General features: G+C 37.2%; 2 protein-coding genes across 8 annotated transcripts in view; one reads left to right on the forward strand and one right to left on the reverse strand.

Annotated features, from left to right (window-relative positions):
* The window catches only part of PHF3 (PHD finger protein 3), an 83,983-nt gene extending 73,385 nt beyond the window's left edge, over positions 1-10,598 (forward strand). For all 7 annotated transcript variants that reach the window (XM_071219672.1, XM_024576554.4, XM_053913511.2 and 4 more), the window contains 4 exons: positions 102-249; positions 4,337-4,426; positions 6,733-6,928; positions 7,732-10,598. In XM_071219672.1, coding sequence (XP_071075773.1) covers positions 102-249; positions 4,337-4,426; positions 6,733-6,928; positions 7,732-9,857 — 2,560 coding nt within the window. In that variant the 3' untranslated portion in view covers positions 9,858-10,598. The remainder of the gene's footprint in view (positions 1-101; positions 250-4,336; positions 4,427-6,732; positions 6,929-7,731) is intronic.
* A 4,473-nt stretch (positions 10,599-15,071) lies between these two features.
* EYS (eyes shut homolog) overlaps positions 15,072-24,565 on the reverse strand; it is a 1,562,674-nt gene continuing 1,553,180 nt past the window's right edge. The window contains 3 exon segments of the mRNA XM_071219700.1: positions 15,072-15,176; positions 16,414-17,603; positions 23,017-23,178. Of these exon segments, the coding sequence (XP_071075801.1) occupies positions 15,072-15,176; positions 16,414-17,603; positions 23,017-23,178 (1,457 nt within the window).

Consider the following 24,565-nt stretch of genomic DNA (forward strand, 5'->3'; position numbering starts at 1 on the left):
CTCTTGACATGGTAAAATAGAAATAATTGATGACTAATTAGAAAATGCATTTATTCATGAGCATATCTTTAGGCTGAAAACTTCTTAATGTCATTTTTTAGACCAGAGATGCCTGGAACGGTTGAGGTTGAGTCTACATTCCTAGCTCGATTGAATTTCATCTGGAAAGGTTTTATCAACATGCCTTCTGTGGCAAAATTTGTTACCAAAGCCTACCCGGTGTCTGGTTCTGCCGAGTACCTGACGGAGGTAAGTGAACTTTTTCGCCCTTTTCTGCCTTTCTTGACATATGCATTTTTGAGAGCAGTAGGTAAGGAAACAACACGTAATAAAATAATAAAAATATTAGATAGTCATAATGATATGTTATTTTCATTCATAATAAAAATATTTATTGACAATGATACTTAAACCATTCAATTAATGGAATTATGAGTTCCTGAATAGGATTTTAGAACTACAGAAAACTGTGCTCTGAAAGTGTTAAAACCACGTTAGATATATCTAAGTTTTTGTTTAAATATTACAGCTTTCAAGAAGATTTTTCATTGTTAACAAGCCTTCTAATTTTCCTTCTACTTGTTTTCTCAACTTCACAACTACAATCCTCACCTGCCTATTTCTGTGAACAAGATTCAGACTATTGTTGAAACTTTACACTAGTTGACACTTTCATGAGGCCAGTGACCATAGTTGCTGTAGTAGTGCCCTCGGTTGGTTTTATATCTGAGGTAATAGTCAGGAACTGTTTATGGAAAATAAACAGCTGTAGTATTATAGTATTATGCTAAACGAGAAAGTATGACATTTTTTGAAGTATAAATGAGAAAGTATGATGTCGTTTGAACACTGAAAGGTTGTATTTTTACTGTTTATGCAGAAGGAAAACATGTCAGTACTCGTGTGCTGTATTTGTGTTGAGATTATATTTTGCTATTAATCATGTTCATATCTAACATTAGCCTTTTGCATTTATTCTCAGTCCACTGACAATAAAGGCAAAAGTTTAAAAAAAGATTTTCATTATTTTAGAGAGCCTAAATCATACATCATTATGTATATATATATTTTTAAGACTAACATAAATTTTACTTTTCCTGGTATTAGACTGAAATTAGTTTAAATGTAAAGTTGCTTATCTGATATTGACCAGTTTGTTTTAGCAATTGTGTTTTTTTAAATAAACAATCTAATTATTACTTTTACATATTGTTTGCTTAAAAAATAATATTTTAGAAATGTCTGTTTTATCAGAGAAGGATTAAATAGACCCATGATGCTCTTCGTTTTAAACAGATCTGTTTAGAAACTTAGTTGCTGATTAGTCCATGGTGAACATCACTCTTCTTTTAAATGGAGGATTGAGTCCTAAACTATGGAACCTCTTTGATTTTAAACAAAACTGTTATTCTTCCTGAACCCGTTTCTATGTGATTGCTTTCCAGAATTCTACTTTTGCTTTCCACGTACTTTTTTGTGGTTGGGACCAGAACCTCAAATAAACTATTTAAAAGAAATTAATAATTTAAATAAACTTAATTGAATTTAATGTCAATTAATTATACTGCTTATGGTTTTTGAGTCTTTATGGAAAACAGAATTATAGTGATTTAAGTTTTAAATATTCTTAATTGCACTTGATTTTATTTGTAATCATTGTTTTCAGAAAAATTGTGCCTTAAAAAAAAAAAGAACCTTATATTACTACAATTATCTTTTCTGTGCAAAATGTACCCTATAATCAAACTTAAACTCCAAAAACAGCTATTAATGATTAAGGCATACTCCTGCCCACTATCAACCATGGTTGTGGGAGGGGAAGAATGGTCTCCTCTGATATTCTGAAATCTGCAGCATTTTTCCTGGATTGTCAGTGTGTTGGGCCTGCAACTACTTCTCTTACCTGTGCCTATCTTTCCTGCTGATAATGAACATGACCTGATTTTGTTTCTTAACTGTTTTTGGGCATCCACATAGTCAGTTGGAATTGGCATTTGAGGTAAAGCCTAATTGCTGTCTCTGCATTCTTACGGTCTCTGATGATGTATTTCATAATCTTTTAATTTACTTTGCAATAACATTTCATATTAGTCATAGAGCCAAATTTGTATGAAATGTATTATTATGGTTTTTTTTTAAGATTATTTATTTATTTGTTTTTAGACTGCAGGGAAGAGAGAGAGAGGGAGAGAAGCATCTATGTGTGGTTGCCTCTTACATGCCTCCCCACTGGGGACCTGGCCTGCAACCCAGGCATGTGCCCTGACTAGGAATTGAATCAGCAACCCTTTGGTTTGCAGGTTGGCACTCAGTCCACTAAGCCAAACCAGCCAGGGCTATAATGATCTTTTATAGAAATATATTTATTGATTATGCTATTAGAGTTGTCCTATTTTTTTTCCTCCCCTTTATTTCCCTCTGCTCTGCACCCTGCCCTCCCACCAGCATTCGCCCACCTTAGCTCATGTTCATGGGTCGTACATATAGGTTCTTTGGCTTCTCCATTTCCCCTACTATTCTTAACCTCCCCCTGTCTATTTTGTACCTACCATTTATGTTTCTTATTCCCTGAACCTTTTCCCCCATTCTGTCCCCTTCCCTTCCCTGCCGATAACCCTCCATGTGATCTCCATTTCTGTGATTCTGTTCCTGTTCTCATTGTTTGCTTAGTTTGTTTTTGTTTTTGTGTTTTAGGTTCAGTTGTTGATAGTTGTGAGTTTGTTTTCATTTTAATGTTCATATTTTTGATCATCTTCTTTTTCTTAGATAAGTCCCTTTAACATTTCATATAATAAGGGCTTGGTGATGATGAACTCCTTTAACTTGACCTTATCTGGGAAGCACTTTATCTGCTCTTTCATTCTAAATGATAGCTTTGCTGGATAGAATAATCTTGGATGTAGGTCCTTGCCTTTCATGACTTTGAATAGTTCTTTCTAGCCCCTTCTTGCCTGTAAGGTTTCTTTTGAGAAATCAGCTGATAGCATTATGGGAACTCCTTTATAGGTAACTGTCTCCTTTTCTATTGCTGCTTTTAAGAGTCTCTCCTTATCTTTAATCTTGTCTTGACTAATGTAATTATGATGTGCCTTGGTGAGTCCCACTTCTTTGGGACTCTCTGAGCTGCCTGGACTTCCTGGTAGTCTTATTTCCTTTGCCAGATAGGGAAGTTCTTCATTATGTTTTCAAATAAATTTTCAATTTCTTTTATTCTTCTGGCACCCCTATGATTCGGATGTTGGAACTTTTAAAGTTGTCCCAGAGATTGCTAAGCCTCTTCTCATTTTTTTGAATTCTTGTTTCTTCAATTCTGTTCTGGTTGAATGTTTATTTCTTCCTTCTGGTCCAAATTGTTGATTTGAGTCCCAGTTTCCTTCCCTTTACTGTTGGTTCCCTGTACATTTTCCTTTATTTCACTTTGCATAGCCTTCACTTACTCCTCTATTTTGCACCCATACTCTGACATTTCTCTGGCATCCCGATTAGCACTGTTTTGAAGTCTACATCTGATAGGTTGGCTATCTCTTCATCACTTAGTTTCATTTTTGGAGCTTTAGTCTGTTTTTTCACTTGGGCCATACTTTTTTGTCTCGGTGTGCCTATTACATAGTAAGGGGTGGAGCCTTAGGTGTTCACTGGGGCTGGGCAACCCACGTCGCTGTGTTGTGGCACTGTCTGTGGGGAAGGGGTCAGAGAAGAAGCAGTGCCACTTGATTGGCTCTTGGCAGGCTTTCAGTCACTTATGCTATGCACAAACAAATTGGGCACTTCTGGTGCTGATACCCAGGTGGGTGGTTTTGTGTAGGTTTTAGGACCCTGTGGGTCTCTCCAATGAACTCTCCTGTGAGGCTGGGAGTTTCTCTTGCTGATGCAACCCCCACATGTTTCCACTGTAGTCAGGGGTTGAGGCTTTATTTTCCTGTGCTGAAACCCTGGGTTGCGCAGTCTGTCTTCCTCTCCAGTTGTTCCTCTGGGCTTATCCACATGCAAATGTGGGACCGCTGGGTCTGCTAGCTGCCATCCGCCACCTCACCTGCCCTGGTCCTCCAGCCGCTGCCTTGCCCTTATTCCTCTCCACCCTTCTGACCGGTCTGGATGAATGTGTCTTCTTTATCTCTTTGGTTGTTGGACTTCTATACAGTTTGATTTTCTGGCAGTTCTGGTTATTTTTTGTTTTTAAAATTGTTGTTGTTCTTTTGGTCGTGCAAGGAGGCACAGTGTAGATACCTATGTCAATAGGCATAGGTAGATACCTATGCTTCCATCTTGGCCAGAAGACCCTATAATGATTTGTATACATTGATCATCATCTTTTTTTTTTTTTTTTTAACCACAGGATCTACCAGATAGTATTCAAGTAGGTGGCAGGATATCACCTCAGACTGTTTGGGATTATGTGGAAAAAATTAAAGCATCAGGAACCAAGGTAAGGAAAACTTTTTAATTATACCAGTTTGACAGAATATTTGAAATATAAAACTAAGAGTTCTTATGCAAGGTCTTTTAGGGAGGGAACCGAAACAAATTCTATGTCTAACTAATATACCTGGTGAAACTGAACCGAGCCATTTGCTAAAGCTCAAAACAGCCTACCACCCCTTTTGTGGATTTCTTTTTTCCTCCTGGCATGCTTTCTCAGTGACTTCTTCAGTGTTTTGAAAGAAATGTTTTAAAGTAAATATTGAGACTCATCCTGGAATTTTTGTCTTGCTTTGATTATAGACATTTGTTTAAATTAGCGTATAGACTAAGCTGCTGCAACAGGGAGGCTCTAAAATGTAATGACTCAAAAAAAATACGATGTTTCATTTTTTATTATGTTAGGGAGGTCATTCATTTACAGTGGTTTGGCAGCTGTGGTTCTACAAATCATTCAGGGTCCAGCCTCTTTTGTCTTGTTATTTTATTGGTTCTCAGAATGTTGTTCTTTTCAGTCAAACATAGTCAGAGCTGACTTACCAGTATTAAGTGGAGAAAAATGAAGAATGCCTGTCCATTTATTTTAAAAGCAAGACCTAGAAATTGCAGTTATTTTTTTAAAATATGTTTATTGATTTGAGAGAGAGAGAAAGAGAGAGAAACATTGATTTGTTGCCTCCGATATGTGCCCTGACCAGGGATCAAACCAACAACCTAGGTATGTTCCTTGACCAGGAATTGAACCTCCAACCTTTTGGTATATGGAGCGATGCTCCAACCTACTGAGCCACACTACCCGGGGCTAGAAATTGCAGTTATTATTTTCAGTTCCTCTTGCTTCCATTTGTAAGATTTAGTCTCACATAGCCGTATATAGCTGCTAAGAAGGCTGGGAAATGTAATCTCTGAAAATATAATGTATTGGATGGCTGTGTGCCCAGCTAAAGTTAAGGACTTCTTTTTGTAATAGGAGGAAGAGAGGGGAATAGATACTGGGAGATAATTGCTAGCCTGTATGACAACAATATTTCTTTTTTTATATTTTCTATTATTTCTTTAAGTCATAGAACACTACTACACAGGAACAATTAGTTATTAGAAGAAATTATTTCTCCCTTCAAGGATAATTGCCAGTATGTTATACACATTTAATAAATAAATCTCAAATAAGCAATTTTTTATCTTTCTTAAAATAAGAAGCCTATAATAAGACTAGAAGTAATCCAAAATGGATAATTTTAAGCTGAAAAGGATATTTTTTCCAATATAGATTTTAGAATTTAAACTGATAGAATACATGTAAACTTTGAATCACGCACTAAAAATGTTAGCTACATCTTTCTGCTGTCACTTTTTCATGACAGCAGAAGCCATGGGCAAGTACCGGGCGGTGTTATTACTCTTAGGCATTTTAGGAATGACTTCTGACCTATCCATATTTAACTGCCACACACTTTATATCATGCTTTCATGATATACACTGACTGAAACATTGTAATAGTCGTTACCTCTGAAAGAGGATAGTCTAGACTCTAGATGATAGAACCTTTTATAAGAAGTAGAGCCATATATAGTTCTGCTCATTCACATGTTTTCTGTAGGATCTTGCATCAGTTTCAGCTTTGCAGCAGGTCTAGCTCTCCCCATTTTGAAACATTTTGGTACATTCATGGAAAAAAACCTTTTTTTTTTTTTTTTTACACTACCAAATTAATACCAAATTGGGACACTCTTTTTTTCTCTGAAACAAAGCCAAGAACACAGAGGCAAGGAAATTAGTTCCTGAGTAAGCCAAATGACTTTACAGAATATACGGCCTGTGTATATTTGAGGTCTTTTCACCCAGCTCCTTTATTCCTAAATTCAGTGCCTGAAGATTGGGTTTTCAGTAGATGTGTGTGTGTATACATGGAAAAGGTGGTTGTGGTGGATGCTATTGATTTGCAGTACGATGAGAACACAGGCAACCCTCTGCAGAGGTTGTAAAGTTGGAAATAAAGGTATAATACAGATATCAGGAAACTTGTGTTTAAATATATTCTCTGCCACTGAAAAGTATGTTACCTTGAACACAGTAATTACCTTGGGACTCAGTTTCTTATGAGACACCTTCAGGTAAATCCATCAATGGGTCAGCAAAGATCTTTTCCAAAAAGTTGTTTCTTTTTAGTAGTATTTGCATTTAAGTTGGTAAACAATGTTATTTGATAACCATTATTATAAAATTCAATAGAATATTACTAGTTGAGAAATGGTATTTAAAACCAAGTTATTGTTTAAGTTATTATTTTGAACGATTTTTTTTTTCAACAGGAAATTTGTGTGGTTCGCTTCACACCTGTGACTGAAGAAGATCAAATTTCTTATACTTTGCTGTTTGCATACTTCAGTAGCAGAAAGCGCTATGGAGTAGCTGCCAACAACATGAAGCAGGTTAAAGATATGTACCTTATTCCTTTGGGTGCCACGGATAAAATACCACACCCTCTTGTGCCTTTTGATGGACCTGGTAGGTATACATTTTAATAACGTAACAGTGTGAATAAAACAAAGTGGGAGGTGGGAACAGAGTGAAGAGACTGACTGTGCTTTTTTTGGGGAGGGATCCAGGCCTCTAGAGCTGACTTGACAGGGAAAGGCACCCATTAAGCTAGATGCAGAAATTTACTCCCCCAACCCCTTTTTAAATATGTGTGTTTTGTTTTTTAAATCCTCACCCAAAGATAATGTTTTTTTTTTAAATTTTAAAGTATATTTTATTGATTGTGCTATTACAGTTGTCCCAGTTTTTCCTCCCCTTTATCCTCCTTTGCCCTGCTTCTTTAAAAACAATTCTTTTCTAAGATTTTTAATTTTTTTAGAGAGAGGGGAAAGGAGGGAGCAGGAGAGGGAGAGAAACATTGATATGCAAGAGAAACATTGATCCATTGCTTCTTGAACACTTTCATCTGGGGACCTGGCCTGCAACACAGGCATGTGGCCTGACCAGGGATCAAACTGGTGACCTGTCAATTCACAGCCCCGGTGCTCAACCCACTGAGCCACACCAGCCAGGGCCCAAGGATATGTTTACTGATTTTAGAGAGAGAGGAAGGGGGAGAGAGAAACATCTGTTGGTTGCCTCCCATATGTGCCCAACTGGGGATCGAACCTGCAACCTTAGGTATGTGCCCTGAACAGGAATTGAACCCACAACCTTTTAGTGTGTGGGATGACGTTCCATCTAACTGAGCCATCTGGCCAGGGTGCAAAAATTTACCCTTTATTTTAATTATTGAAAGTGACTTAATTTATGGTTTTGGTTTTATACAGGGCTTGAACTGCATAGACCTAATCTGTTGTTGGGCTTAATTATTCGTCAAAAACTGAAGCGGCAACACAGTGCTAGTACCAGTGCCAGTCATACTGCTGAGACCTCTGAAAGTGTACCAGTAGCATTGCCACCTGATAAAAAAAGTAAAATAGAAGTTTCCACAGAGGAAGCCCCAGAGGAAGAAAATGACTTTTTTAATTCTTTTACAACTGTACTACACAAGCAGAGAAATAAGCCTCAGCCAGCTCTGCAGGAAGACATTCCAACAGTAATGGAACCTTTAGTAGAAGTCACCAAGCAGGAACCACCAAAACCTTTAAGATTTCTTCCTGGGGTACTGATTGGCTGGGAAAATCAGCCTTCCACTATGGAATTAGCAAATAAACCTCTTCCTGTGGACGATATACTTCAGAGCCTTTTGGGCACCACTGATCAAGTATACGAACAGGCTCAGTCAGTGCAAGAACAAAACACTCTTAAAGAAATTCCATTTATAAATGAGCAAGCCAACCCCAAAGCAGAGAAAATAGATAAAGTGGAAGCAACTGATGGTGAAGCTAAGGAGTCAAAGGTTAAAGGAGATAATACTGCAGAATCTACAGGTAATTCAGGACTAGTAGGAGAAGAAACCTCAGTAATGGGGCCCTCCTCCATTTCTCCTGGACCTTTGACCAGTCTTAGTCTCAGAGGTAAACCGCCAGATGTTTCCACAGAAGCATTCCTAACAAATTTATCAATTCAGTCAAAACAAGAGGAAACTGTGGAGAGTAAAGAGAGAACATTAAAAAGACAGCTGCTGCAAGATCAAGAGAATAATTTGGAAGATAATCAGACTTCAAGTACTAGTTCTCCATGCAGGTCGAATGTAGGAAAAGGAAACACAGATGGTAATGTGAGTTGCAGTGAAAACCTTGTTGCTAGTACGGCAAGGTCCCCACAGTTTATCAATCTGAAAAGGGATCCTAGGCAAGCAGCAGGACGAAGTCAGCAGGTAACGGCTGCAGAAAGCAAAGATGGAGATAGTTGCGGAAATGGAGAAAAGCACACCTTGCCTGGTCTGTCACAAAAGGAGCACTTGACAGAACAAACCAATACAGAGGAAAAGTTGTCTCCTGCAGAGAAAAACTCAAGTGTTCAGCAGAGTGATAGTTCAGGGGTTGCACAAAACTCAGCATCAGTAGAAGACGTACACACTTCTCAAACAGAACAAGAAAAACCCTTAGAGGACAATATTTTGATGCAAAATATCGAAACTGTGCACCCATTTCGAAGAGGATCAGCAGCAACATCTCATTTTGAAGTGGGAAACACAAGTCAGTCGGAATTTCCTTCTAATAAAAGCGTCAACTTTACTTCTAGAAGCACCAGTCCCAGAACAAGTGCAAACTTTCCACCCATGAGGCCGCAGCAACCCAACCTTCAGCATCTCAAGTCTAACCCCCCTGGATTTCCATTTCCAGGGCCTCCTAATTTCCCCCCACAAAGCATGTTCGGATTTCCACCACATTTGCCTCCCCCACTACTTCCCCCTCCAGGTTTTGGCTTTGCTCAAAATCCCATGGTTCCCTGGCCCCCTGTTGTTCATCTGACAGGCCAGCCTCAACGTATGATGGGTCCCCTTTCACAAACATCAAGGTATATAGGCCCACAAAATTTTTACCAGGTTAAAGACATTCGAAGGCCAGAAAGGCGCCATAGTGACCCTTGGGGTAGACAAGACCAACAGCAACTGGATAGGCCATTTAACAGGGGCAAAGGGGATCGCCAGAGATTTTATAGTGATTCACACCACTTGAAAAGAGACCGACATGAAAAGGAATGGGAGCAAGAATCTGAAAGGCATAGACGCAGAGACAGAACCCAGGACAAGGACAGAGACAGAAAAAACAGGGAGGAAGGGCACAAAGATAAAGAGAGGGCACGGTTATCACATGGTGATCGAGGATCAGATGGAAAAGCAAGCAGAGATAGTAGGAATGTAGACAAAAAACCCGATAAACCTAAAAATGAAGACCATGAAAAGGACAAAGACCGAGAGAAGGGTAAACATAGAGAAGGAGAAAAGGACAGAGATAGGTACCACAAAGATAGGGACCACACTGACAGAGCTAAAAGCAAAAGGTAAAATTTGCGGGCTGCTTCAAGATTACATTTAAATAAATGTTAAATGTTGTATCGTTAGAACTTTATGATTGCCTGCTAGGATTGTGCCACCTTTCAGATTTTTAATGGTGGTGGTTTGCAGAACCATAAACTCCGTGTGTTGGTGCAGAGTGCTCTGTACCAGTGCGAATCATCCCTCCTTCGTACCAACTGTCTCTAGTAATAGGAATTTAATATTTTTAAAAGTTTTACATTGCTGTATATTCAAAGATTTGTTTTATTAATATACAATAAAGGCTTAGAAATTTTAGTTTTATTCCTTAATTGGTAAATATGGTTAACTATGGAATATATTTACTGCCTCTAGTGAATGTTCTTTATATTACTAATTTGAGAGTAATGTGTGCTCTGTAAGTTTGTTTTAAATTGCACTGTTTTTAAAGAAACTGTAGGGAAGCAACAAAAAGGCAAGCGACTTCATAATCAGATTATATTAATCAGTTTCTTGAGCAGTTTTTGACCAAGAATCAGAATCCCAAGGAATACATTCACTGCTTTAATCTGCGCCCGTTGAAGGCATTTATTACCGTATATACTACAGCTTTGTGGTAGGCCATTATTTTCCTTTTCTTTTTGGGCTCTTCAGAAACTTGAATACTTAAGCTTGTACATGATCTTGTGTTTTGCTATCCTTTTTACTGTAAAATGTAAATATTTTAAGGGATATTTTGATTCTAAATACGATAAAAGAATTTCTCACCTATTTTGTGTGTGTGACTTGAAATTCAGTAGTAAAAGAATTTCTTCTTTAAAGCTTTAATAACCTTCAGAAATTGTTTTTTTACTCAGCCAAGAACATACATAAGAGGCATAGCTATCTATGTGTCAGGCATTAGACGAGGGGAAAAGTGATTTCTTTGTGTTAAAGTATAGGCTGTTGATAAAAATCATTTAGTTCTGAAGAGGCTAGAACTTAGAACTACCAATGAAAAACTGCAGCTTCGCCCACTTTATAGATATATTTCTGAAGACTTGATACTCTCAAAATTTGGTACACTGACTGATCATTGTAAGACCGCAGAACTTGTATTTACAGGAAATGTGCTGTGAATCTGTTTGTAAGTGTGTAATTAACCCTAATTTGTTTGGGGGGTAACTGCAGTTTCATACGCTGGTTTTGCTTCAGATACAAAGCACATGGAGTCTATTGTTAATACAAATCTAAATTTATTTCCAACCTAAACTACATATTGTATGGATATAATTTAAGGCAGTGACAACTAAATGATACTAACACTGGAGGCCAAAAGGAGAGAGAGAGAGAAGCCGGTAATTTCCCTTATCTATATTAATAAAGCAAAATGAAAAATGGCTTCACACAATTTTAAGAGGTAATAATGTTTGATTTCCTCAAAAGTCTAAGGAGTAGAGTTTAAAATACGTTTTGAAATGGAATCAACTTTGTTACTCTCACTGGAGAGAGAAGGAATGGAAATCTAAAACCATACATTTTGTCTAATTTTAACAAATTGCATCTTTTTTGTCATCCTTATCCTCTGATGTTTTTTATCATAAAAGTTCTGAAACAGAGGACTTGTATTTAAATAAAATTTGTTTAATTTTGGTCTACTTTTTTGTTTGGGAATGACCTTGTTAGAAAACAGTCTGCAGGCAGACAAACCTACCGTCAGTGCGTCATCTTTTACACCGTTATAAAGAAGTTGTTACCAGGATTCCCTCCCCCTCCCCCACACCCTCCAGAATGAGCTTTTGGATTTCAAATACGCACGTTGTCAGCAAATCTGATGTATCTGGTTGGGAGGGCTGATCAGACACCAGATTTCTTTTGCAAAATTCAAGTAAAGAATGAGTTAACCAGTGGAAGAAAACCCTAAAGTTAGTTTTTGATTGCCTCTTAGCCAGTAGTTTCCTATACATATTGTTTGATGCCTACTTTAAAATTATTTATTCATATCTCATTGGATCTTGACACATCCTACATAGGCCCCTATTAGTGATGACCGTCTCCTAGGATTTTAGGGCTACTAAGTATTAGAACCAGGTCTCAATCCCTGGTTGACTGAAACTGGCAAGTAGGGAGAGTATGGGCCTGTCGACAGAGGTTTTGACGTCTGAGAAGTGTAAGGGAAAAGAGAAAAGTTTTCAATGAGTAGCAGATCCAAAGCCATTCTTGGTCCTGTGTCTCACCTACAGCCAGCTTTCTACACACTAGCAAGTTATATGAAGTTCAGGAAAACTTTCTCTTTAAAAAGTTTGATGCTTTTTAAAATTTAGAACCATCTCAAGACAGTTGTATACATACCTCTATTAAGTAAAACGTACTAGGGTGTTTTAATACCTATTAAGTCCACCCTTTGTAATCCTTGAGGCAACGAGAAAGCTTCCATGAGCCCTCTGTACTGCAAACATGAACACTTCCAACGATACAAGCCTTGGTCAGCCTGAAAGGTAAAAACTCAGAGCTGAGGGAACTGGTACTAAGGGAAAAAGTTGAAAAGCCTGACCCAGATTAGACTGCTATGATCAGAGCTGGGATTCTAGCTCAGTTCTGTTTTTCTCGAAAGTACGTGTAGCTTTGAGAATTGGGAGCAGGAGAGAGGGACAAAAGCCTGATTATTCTATATACCTTTCACAGCCCTTTTCCTCCGCAACCAACTACTCCAAGTGAGCAGGCCGCTACAACCAAAGACCTGTGGGTTCTCATCCAGATTTGTAAAGGTCATGTTCATCTCAAATCCTAATTCTCCAGGCCTTGTCTTCTATTGCTGTTATGACATACTATTAAAAGTTTAGTGACTTAAAACCATACAGATTTATTATCTTAAAACTTCAGTAAATCAGAAGTCTGATGTGGATTCAGTGGATTGAGATCAAGACGTGTCAGGAGGGTGCATTTTCCGGAGGCTTTAGAGGAGAATCCATTTCCTGGCCTTTTCTAGCTTCTAGAGGCCACCCACCTTTGCATTATCATGGCCCCTTTTTCCATCTTGAAAACCAACAACACAGGCCTGGGTCTCATGTTGCTGTCTCTGACTCTCCCTCGTGGGCTTCTCACCTACTTTTAAGAACCCTTGTGATTACTGGGGCCCACCCAGATAATCCAAGATACTTTCGCACTTTTCTAAGGTCCCCTGATTGGCACCTAAGTTTCACGTGTGACTTTAATTCCCCTTTGCTATGTAACCTAACATCACAGGTTTCAGGTATTAGGATGTAGATAACGTGGCATTCTACTTACCGCAGCTCTTGGTTCACTAAGTGTAGCTTAGTTGTGGCTGGACTAATCTTAAAATCTTGGAGTTGTCAAACGCCTGAGGTCATAGTAAATATGTTTAAAAATTAAAAAATAATACCAACAACAGAAAAGAATGGAGTGGCAAGTTAAGCCACTTGGATATTAATGTGTTCATGTGTTAACATGTAAAACTTAACTGAATTTATACTCACCTGTTCTTTTTATTATAGTTGTGTTTTTAAAGAAGGCTACTAATCAAGCTTAAAAGCATTATAAGAGCTTCCTAATGAATCAGATACTGTTAAAGCAAATAGTTTACATAATTTTCACACTTGAATATACCAGTTACACTATTTCATTCTGAGATCCTTCTAAAACAATGCTCAGGTTACTACTACCTAGTGACTACAAAGGGCAATATGGGTATACAATCAACTCGACTTTTGTCCCCCAAAGCAAATCACAAAATTGGTTGCTGCTTTTAAAAAGGTGCCAAAGACCCTGATTCTTTGATTCCTGTTTCATAAAGAATTTCACTTGTTCATGTAGAGAGCAAGAGGGTACATGAATAGATGAGCTGAAAAACATTAGGCCAATAGCCAGACGTGTTTTGAAAGCATGAGCCCACTGTTCATTTATAGATGCAGAACTAAGTCACTGGAGGAAACCCCAGGATATACACTTAAAAGGCAGTGAAGCCAATATAACTCCCAATATCCCCCAATACTTGTATGATTTTTTCCCCCAGGAACTTAATTTTTAAAAGGTAAATATTGCCACCCACTGGCTTAGGTACTTCAACTCAATTGAAAGTGAAGTGTGCTTGTGTACATATTTAACACTTTCAGAAGCATCAAAACATTTATAGTAATATTATCTTACAGGTCTTTATTGTTATTTAGTGCTGGAAAAGCATCTCACATAAGTCTTCAACACCATTGCTAGGGTAGCAAAAACAAACACTGATAAATTACCACGGGGAATTCGGGATTTTAGGGTGGAAAATGATTCAAGTTATTTTGACTTACAGGAGAATTTCAAGGTGGCAGTTTTCAGTTACTTTATTTGGGGCCTATTTGGCAGGCATTTGCTAGGTTCTTGGAATTCAGTGGTGAGCAATACCATTAGCCTCCAACTTTTGGGGCTTGCAGTGTGGTGTAGAAGACAAACGGTAACATCTCAGTGTAAATGTGCAGCTGCAAGAAGCAGCTTTTAAGCAACAATTCTCAAAACTGGTTTCAGTACTACTTTATACTCTTAAAAATAATAGAGAAAAGAGCTTTTGTTTTTATGGATTATATCATTTAGAATATTAGAAATGCTACAGATTTAAAAAAATACTTGTTAATTTATTTAAAGATAATCCTATTATGTTAATAGAACTTTTTTTAATGGAAAACTTACAACTAAATTGGTTTGGTAAGAGGAGGTGGTTATTTTTGCACATCCAAGTGTCTGAATTAAGATAGCTGGGTTCTCTTATTTGCTTCTACATTCAGTGTTTTGCATATGCCGTGTTGTTAGAAGTATAGGAAGAAAATCTGGCTTTGCACGGGTTTGTTGGGAAAAGAAGTGCTCTACATCCCTTCTGAAGGTCCTTGGAGTACACTTTGGGAAGCCTTGCTCTAAAGAAAGGCCAAACGCACACTATTGTGAGAGAACATGTGGCCTAACATGATAGGGGTGCAATTTAGGCAAAGTTTCCTTGAAGGTTTTGTAACCTTCCATAGAACAACTTTCTTGCCTTTGTACATAAAATATATCTTTAAAAGTTATATTCGACTATCAAGGAATTTTTTTAGAGCAGTTATCCTTATGATCTCAATATCTCCAAAATTAAAGGAAGTGGTATGGACCAAAACAAATTTAGGTCAAACCTTTTCAGGAAATACTGGACGGAGCTGTGTGGAATTGTGATTTCTGTTAAAACACCCTTTTGATCAATGTATAGCTATTCTGGAATTCCACCTTATATTTTGTTCACACACTTTCAGCGCTGATAGGAATAGTATGTCTGGTGGCAGTGGTGCCAAAATTCTCAGCTTCGGTTCTAGGGCCTTCCAAGAATGTCTTACCGCTTTCTGACTGCAATTGAGTGGCAAAAATAAGGCTGATTTTTTGGTAAAGTTCTTCAAATGACAGATTGCTTACCTAGTTTCTTTGTATAGACTAGCACCTGCACAGGCAGAGTTTGCAGTAAGAACTTCACTGCTCACCAGCCCTCTTTGAAGTCTTCGTGTAATAGATGATTATGTATTTTTCCTTTTAAACTTTACATGCTGCTTATTACCAAGTTTTGTTTTCCCTCCATAGTCTGGTCAGTGCTTTGTACCAGTCATGTGTTGTCAGTTGCTTTCTTGATGGCAAAATCATTAGAAATACCAAAATGAAAATGCTAAGTAACAACTACCTCCCAATTTGCAATGGTGGAGTGGGGGTGAGGGGTGAAAATGCTATTCAATGTTGTATCAGTCACTGGTTTTGGGTAAAATGGATTTTCTCAAGTTACGCTTTTAACAGTACAAATGATCAGGAAAATAATTTACCATGGCATTATTTAGAACCTGTTTGCTGCCCAATTTTGAGACCTGTAGACTTTAAAAGTTAAACATAAATGAAGTTTAAAAAATGAAACAATTTTAAAATTGTATCAGTTTTATATATTAAGTATATGGTTTGAAAAGTAATTCTATATGGTTTAATAAAAACCAACAGTATCTTCACTGTTCTCTCTAGAGGTAAATAATTCTTTTATACATTTATTAAGATATCTGCCTTCATATTTGTAAGTCACATGTATATGCTATTTAAAAAATAGTTACAAAAACTAATATTTATTGATAACTGGAAGACAAGGATTTAACTCTCATCAGGTAACTCGTTTCCCCCACCTTCCATCTTCCCACAAATTTTGGGTTAAGTCAGCATTCAAATTTTACAGTGCCAATCGTGAATATTCATAGCTGAGCCATGTATAGAATATTTCCTTATGTAATTTTTATTTTCCTTGTAATAACTTTAGCTTTTTCCTTGTGTGTATCATTAGTTCATTTCCACTTACATTTCAAAACAGTGCACAGATGAAGAAACACTAAATAAACTAATGGAGTGAAAACTTAGTAACCAACATACAGATAAATGTTATGTAGGAAAACAACTAGACTCTAGCTATATTTATAAGCTTATAAAAAAGTGTGCTCGTATTTAGACTGTTTCAGGTAATAGTGAAGAGTTGATTTTCAGTAAACAATTGAAATAACTACCAAAAGAACTACATCTTCATATATATTTTGTATAGTATAATAACCACTATTTGCGTAACCTAATTTTCTGCATCTCCAGTATAAACATTGTACCCTTCTGATTCAATTAACTCAATTTTGTTTGAATCCTGAAAAAACACATCTTTAATTTTACCCACAAAATTTCTTTTAAAAATCTCTTGAGTAACAATGTTTACCTTACGACCATATTCAAAGCCCCCTAGGTAAGTAATACCATCATAGTTGAGAGAAACGAATTTCTTTCGTGGATCAATATCCTCAGAGAGGATTAGCTTGCCATCTAGGTAGGCCTTAATAAGAGTCTGATTCTGAATTACACTGATACGGTGCCATGAATTACAACAGAATGTACCGTGGCTGTAAATCATAGGTACAGAAATACTTCCTCCTAAGTTAACTGCTATTTTCAAGGTCTGATTGTGGAGACCAATTGCAAGAAAATCATTTTCTTCATTTTGAGCCTTTCCTATCCATACAATTAAGCCTTCTCTTTCAGTCGTACTGAAATTTAAGGATACAGTAGTGAGCTGAAGGTTTCTTATTCTATAGTGTGGATCAATGTATTTAATGTAAGAATTACCCATGAATTTTGCAGTTGAAAATGAAGTTTTGTTCTCACAATACCTTCCCACCCAACCCAAAGCACACAGACAACTGTAAGAGAATGACTGGTCGGGTATGCAAAGAGATTGGTGGAGACAAAGGTTATTCAAACAATACACAGACTCGTCACATGTATTTCCAGTCCAATGTGGCAAACATCGGCAAAAAAAAGTGGTGCCATTTACTACACATTCACCCCTATTTCTGCACACGTTGTACCCACAGGCTGTCCCATCACAATCACCTACATTTGAGCCACCTTTCGCTCCTAATTCAGTTAATTGTAATTCTTGGTTATTTATAATAACTTCTCGGACACAACCTTGAAAACTTACAGCTTCGCTTGCTGTTGCCATGGGATTTACAAGACTCAAAGATGACACGCCTCCAATATAGAAGTCAGTGTGTGTGTCCAGGTAGCTCATTTTAATGTTGGCTTTTTCTGTTACATTTATCCCATCCAGATCCAGGTAGCTTTCTGCACCAACTCTTCCTGCTTTAATCACGTGCCAAGTGCTTCCATTAATATTTACTTTGTGGAGAGTTTCTAGAATGATAGTTCTGTCTCCAAGGTTGTAGCGAAGTTGAACAGAGCCATTTACTAAAGAGATACATAAAAAATCACCTGTTGAGAAAGAAAACCAATTTAGTAACAGTGAAATGTGAGTCCATTATAAACTCTTGCTTTTCTGGCCACTTGAGTAAGTTTTCGTTATGGAAAAAAAGGTAATGGTCATAATTAGGGTGGAGAATCTTTCCATTTACAGATCGAAGTGTGTGTGTATACATTCACTCACACATTCTGTATTATTTTGCTGTGGAATTGGCCACATAAGTTTCCCCTAGTTGTAAATATTTCCCACTGCGTGAATGTATTGTACTAAGTTAAAGTGAGGTTTTCCTTTAAAAATTTCAGTTAAGGGTGAATGTGTAAAAAGTAACATTTACCCCAAGCCACTGTTTTGACAGATCGGGGAGGTAGGTAAAAGAAAGAAGCAACTGATAGTGGTGCCGGGAAAACCTTTTGTTACACTGTGTGTGTCTCAGCCGTGCCCTTGGCATCAAGTTCTGTCTACAAGTACACGGACCCTTCGTTGAGTGCTCAGCTTGGGTGTTTTAAAGGTGCCTCAAACTGCAAAGTTCACATCTCAGTTTGTGAACTTCCTCTCATACACCTATCCTCTTCCAGTCTTCCCAAACTCAGTGCTTCCGTCCCTCCGTCCAGTTCTTCAAACCCAAAATTTAAGTGTGGTCCTTGGATATATATTCTTTCTTTGATCCACACATAACTTGTCAAACATAGTCTCTAATCAAACAGATTTATTAGCATTTGGGTTCGTTGTAAACATTTTGATTCTGTCCACTTCTCTCCTGTCACTTTAAATTTACTATCATCTCTTAGTATATGATCTATCACCCTTCTTTCAAATTGATTTTTTGGTTTGCATTGAAGCTAAAGTAATCACATCAAAAAAAAAATTCTCATTATACTGCCCTAATGGCATTAATTGTTGTCGGGCTAGGAACTTATCTTTGACATATCGACAAAGTCTCTGCGGCTTCCTGGCCCCTCTCTCCAGCTTCACCTGGAAGGCAGTCTCTCCCGGTTGCTGCACTCTGCTCCAGCAACGCTGACCTTGTTAGAACACTCCACCCCATTCCACCTCATCTAGGTAACTCCTGCCCGTCTTTGAGGTCTCAGATCAAATGCCACTTCCTCAGAGAAGTCTTATTTGGTCAGTTTTTTTTCCCCTAATGTTTTAATAGCATGAGGTTTCTCTCACGATATTTATCTCATAATTATATAGTCATGTGTGAAAAAATCTGAACCAGTGATCCAGCATATACATGAAGTTGCAATGAGGCATTCAGAGGAAAAGTTAATGCAATTAATTCTACATGCCTGGAGAAAGAATGTATCCCTTCAGTGTAAGATTGTTTCAAGAGAGTAGCAAAGTGGTTTACATAACAAACCCTGAAGGAATCTTTCTCAAACAGCATTTTCCCATGCCCCTAACATTCCACAAACAATAAAAACTCCGTTCCTTTTCTATCAGGGAGATTTCCTAGCACATGCTGCTATTCTTTCCTCTCCCCCCTTTCGAAGTGCCAGCCAGCCTCATCTCCCATCTGCAAATAATGCTCGTTCTTCTACACCCCCTCGTGGCCCGCACCAGACCACTCTAGGATGTTCGGGAGGCCTAGGGGCTGTAGGGTCAGACCTATCATTACCACCTGAGAAAAGTGTAAGACCATGCAACGTATGGTTCTCTTGCTTTAATTTTCTCATAATTTCTAGAGCATTTATATTTCTCATAAGTATAATCTACATCATTACATCTGTTACTTGATGAATAGCTCCTCCTTCACTACCTTGTGAGCTTCATGAGAACCGTGGCTGTATCTGATTTGGCCCACCAGTCCGTCCCTAGCACTAGCCCAGTGCCTGGCACATAATGAGTCACTCAATGAATAATCGTTGCATTAAGACATACTTTGTACAGTTGTGGGGTGAGGTTACTTGGTAGTTCTCAAATAATGTTTTACGGCATTAACCCTGTAACAGGTAAATTGGTTTTTAAAAATTCCTCCAAAGAGGAAAAACTCGTTTATTCCATATTTTCTAACATGAACAACGTTTTAAGCTAAGGGAAGAGAAGAAGCATTACAAACAGCTTACATAAGAAAATATTAAATACAGATTTAATCATTAAAATTTTTTATACCATAAGAAACTAGAACAATGAAACATAATTGATACTAAGTTTTAAAAATTTATAGCATTCTGAATATGCTTTGTGGCTTGCAAGTGGACAAAAAAACAATTCTTTTTCAGGGCACGATGGAAGAACTTTCTTTTGTTACTTGTGGCCTATGGCAAACAATCTTACAGTGAAGTGCTACATTGGAATAAAAATTACCTAGCAAATGATTAGGAAAGCTGAGGCTGTAAATCCTTATCACTGGTCAAATTGCCAACCAGCAGAAAGAGCAAGGAGAACTGCTTATTTTAACATGGCTTTGCTGGTACATTCTTCTCTTAAGAAGAATTGACAAGCTCTGACCTGTGTGGCTCAGTGGGTTGGGCATCCTCCCATGAAGCGAAAGGTCGCTGGATTCCTAGTCAGGGCACATGCCTAGGTTACAGGTTCAGTTCCGGTTGAGGCATGTGCAGGAGGCAACCAATCGATGTTTCTCTCCCTCTCCTCTCACCCTTTCCCTCTCTCTAAAAATAAATTAAAATCTTTTAAATTTTTTGACCAAAAAGGGGGGATGTCATTTCTCTCCCTCTATGGCCCCAGAAGCTAAAATTGCTCTTAGTTTACTTACAGCTTTTTGTCATGCAGACCTTTGATTTTAGTTGACTAGAAAATGGTGCTGTAGACACAGATTGGCATTAGGCTGAGTAAATGTTAAAAGTTCACCATTAGTGGGTGGTCCTTACAAGAAAGTGAACCTGTAAGTGGAATGAAGATGATACACGAAAGCACTTTGGCTACTTACCATGTTTAACCAGGCCGCAGGCCCTCCCTCCCTCCTCTGAGCTGCCATTGTCCCCACCAAGCACCACAGATCAAAGGAACCTGGTAGAACCTGATATTTGTGATGAGACTACAGACAATTTATTCAGGGAATTTTGTATATTTTTCTCTAAAATGAAAAGCAAAGGTAATATACCATTTTACCTTTTATTGTCAGTTGTTTGATTATGCTTTAACTTTACATTGTAGTTGACTAGGCTTCTTAAATACATATTTGTCTGAGAGGACTGTGACTATATCAAGATGAATTCAGGCCCTGCGGGGTAGCTCAGTTGGCTAGAGCATTGTTCCCGTACACCAACATTTTGGTTATTCCTGGGCAGGACACATGCAAGAATCAAGCAATGAATGCGTAAATAAGAGGAACAACAAATCAATGTATCTCTCTCAACAAAAACACCTTTTAAACATTTTGTTAAAAAGATGAATCCAACGATCTGTAGTTAATTATGCTTAACATAATATTGATAATTCTTGTCTCAAAAAAACATGTTTTGATATTAATATTTAGGAGAAATAGATAAACAGGTGCCAAAGTTTTATCTCTTTCCAAAATCAGATCTAGAATAAAGTAGGATAATTTTTAAATTATCCTTTTGTTTTAAATTTTACACTATTTGAATTATTCAAATTATTTACCTCTGAAGAGACACAGAAACATTGTTAATTGAGAATTTGCTTTGGCACATATGAAAATCTAATTGGCCACTGAAAATCTAAATCTGTGATTTTTGACATTGTGTATTAAGTGTTTGGGAATTTATTATTAATAGCTCCTCTTAGCAGAGGATGAGCTAGAAGGCTTGGTTAATGTTTACATCAGACATAGATTTTAGAGACGGTACAAAGTGTGAGTCACCTCTATTTTATGCAACCTTAAATAAATAAATATACTTCACTTGTTATACCGCTTGATTGCTAATAAATAAGTATATACCATCCATCTGTTAATTACCTTTAAGTTAATCTAAATCTGCAAATGCAGAGCTTTGATTTTTCAGTGTTTTAAAGTTTTTATTATTTCCTTATGTAAGTGTCAAATACAGCAGCAGTCATGACAGAAACTAATAAATCTATTTTCAGTTCTCTCTGTAAATAGTGTCTAATGGGTAGCAAAAGGAAAAAAACGTGACTTCCATGAACTGAAATACAATGCTATTTAATAACATGTAAAAAATGTGTTCTCGCCTCCTATAAGGATTAATGTGTATGAGCTTTTAGTTTTATGTACATGAGCACAAATATATGCCCAGTGCACTGATTGTTAAATGATAGCACAACATCCTTGGCCAGTCAGAGTCCTGAGTATCTCTCGATTTTCTGCCTCTACCATACAAAGATGAACTTTGAGGGGTTTATTTGAGCTAAATATATAACTGAAGCTGATGACATCTTGATGACTAGATTTATAAACAGAAATTTTCTGTTTGTGCATGATTCTTCCATTTAGCATTTTCATAGGGAGATTTAAATTAATAGTGAATTTAAAACCAAATGTCAAATCTCAGGAGAACAATTCTCTTCTAAGATATTTTGTAGTTCAATTATGTTAGAGCATGGTGATTTCTTCTTTGAAATCACCATCTTTTCTCCTTGAATTTATTTTGAAGGCATTCCACCAGTGCACTGAGATAAAACCACTTTGGTCTAATTCTCTGATATTATCAGTTAGCAACATATCAAGATGCCTTTAAAAGAATTACTTAGGTTAGACAGTGAAAATAAGGGCACAATATTTGTTGACTATGAGAAACAAATAAATTATTTCTCAATGCCAAAATTCTAGTTTCTGAGAAACAAAAGAAAAGCCGAAATGCAAAATTTTAAAAATATTTTGCAGTAAAAGTGTGACTATGCAAATGCCTTTGTCAAAGTTTTAGAGAAAGATAAGAAAATGGAAATAAGGGACAAAGTAATAAAAACTGAAATGGCAATTTTTAAAACTGGAACATAGTACTTGGATATTCTTATTGCAAATTGTTCTACAATAATTATGCTATTTTATAGTTAAAAATAATTTCTATAAACTTACTTTGGGATGTGGATCCTAGGCTTTTACCATTCAGAAGACAGAGCTACTTAAAGAAAAATCTGTGGAGCTGCAAATGCAGATGGATTTCCTGGAAATACAACAGCCATGTCTTCCTTTTTGAAATCTTTTATGTGCATGTTTTGTTCCTTTTGACATAGACTATCAGGCATGGCTTCAACCTTTTTTTCTGACAGGATTACGATAAAGCGGAGCATAACTATATTTGGATTTTGCTAACGTTAATTCTAATAAAGCTATTGCTATTTTATTACCATTTATATTTAGGGAGTCAATTCATAAACATAACACTTGCAGTAACAATAGAACATGAAAGTATCAAGTGTTTACATATTTATAGGCTACGTGATTTAAAAAATAAAATATTTCATCCCCTATCACTTAATAGACTATTGGGAATTCATTAGGATTATTTTTTCTGCACACAAAAATCCTGCCATCTTTACCTGATTGTGCTTGCAAGTGTCGTGCAACGTAAAACAGGATGCCATCTGCAGAAAAAGGCCGGAACTGCAACTGAATATGTGTCTTTTTTCGAATACGAAAGGAAGCAAAAGACATCCAGGATAATTCATGGCTTCTGAAAGATGGATCGCTTATAGATAGAGCTAAAAAACAACCCAAAACCCGAGTTTGAAAAACAATAGTGCTCATAAATGCAGTACACTCGAGATTTTGCCACTTACCTTTTCTTCCAAGGGTTGCTCCTAGCTGCGTATACACTGAACCTGGGTAACTCTTCCAATCCCACGAACAGGAGGCTTTTTGTAATGCGGCCAGTACCTGAAAAACCCTCTATTACTTCTGGTAACCGGGCTCCTATCACTGGCGCTGGGTGACGCAAAGCCTCTGCTCTAGATGGGATAACAGACAGGCGTTCGATGCATCTGTTCTGCGAATGTGTTACTCTTATCTCAAGAATGTGAGCTTCTTGGAATGTCTTACACTAATAATGCTTTTCAAATGATTCAAATAGTGGAATGTAGAAGGCATCACTATGTGAATTATTCTTCAGTTTCTGTATTTCTGATTAAAATATAGAGTGTAATCAAGATGCATTTTAGTGATTCTATAAGTGGAAATAAATGGTAGTTTACTTGACAGTAATTTAGGTCCATAACTATTCAGAAAGTGCTAACTCGTGGGTTTTACTTCATGGTTCAGATGAGAAGATTCATTTCAATATGAATTGAAGTCAAGTCATTGTACAGATTTATAGTCCATCAGATATTAGTTATTGCTTCTGTGTATAACGGACCAGGTGGGAATTGTGAGAGGAATAAGGGAAGTTCTGAACTTTTGGCAGTTTTTGTCATTTTATAATGTGACAGTGCTTTAGTGTGTGCCCTGGCTCACCCCGTGCTTTGAACCGTTAATCTGTTTACTCGGCCTTTCCTCCCTTTGGACCGGCCTAGACTAACTGTTGTCTTTCACTTTTAGGTTGATAGGCAACTGCTGGGTGTTTATCTAAGAGATGCTGGCATTTGCTGACTTTGAAGCAACTATGTCATTGATTTTGATTACTGCAATTTAGAATGGTAGACATTAGAATCACGTGGCATAGTTGCCAAGAAGCGCAGTCCTGTCCCTCACTCCTGGAGGGTCTGGTTTATTAAAGCTGAGATGAGGTAGGGGAAGTGTATTTTTCACAAACGCCCAAGTGTTTCTGATGTGAGTGTTATTTAGACCACATGTTCCTAACACTGAATTAAAGTTTATTGTAAGAATACAGGGATGGTCTAAAAAGTGGTCATCCTTTTGAAATTGTTCTTGTAAGAATTGGCAAAATAATGCATATTCATTAAAAGACATTTAAACAATTTAGATGAGTGTAAAGAAAAAAGACTAAATTTTTTAATAATTTATTTTTTATTGTATCTTTTCCATTACCATTTATCCCCCTTATTCCCTCTTCCACCTCCACCCACCCCCCTCAAAAGATGAAATTTCATTGTTCTTTCCTCTCTCAATTTCCAAGACCCACTGTTAACAGTT

The sequence above is a fragment of the Desmodus rotundus genome, chromosome 11 (genome assembly GCF_022682495.2).
Source record: "Desmodus rotundus isolate HL8 chromosome 11, HLdesRot8A.1, whole genome shotgun sequence".
In the NCBI taxonomy this organism is placed as follows: Eukaryota; Metazoa; Chordata; class Mammalia; order Chiroptera; family Phyllostomidae; genus Desmodus; species Desmodus rotundus.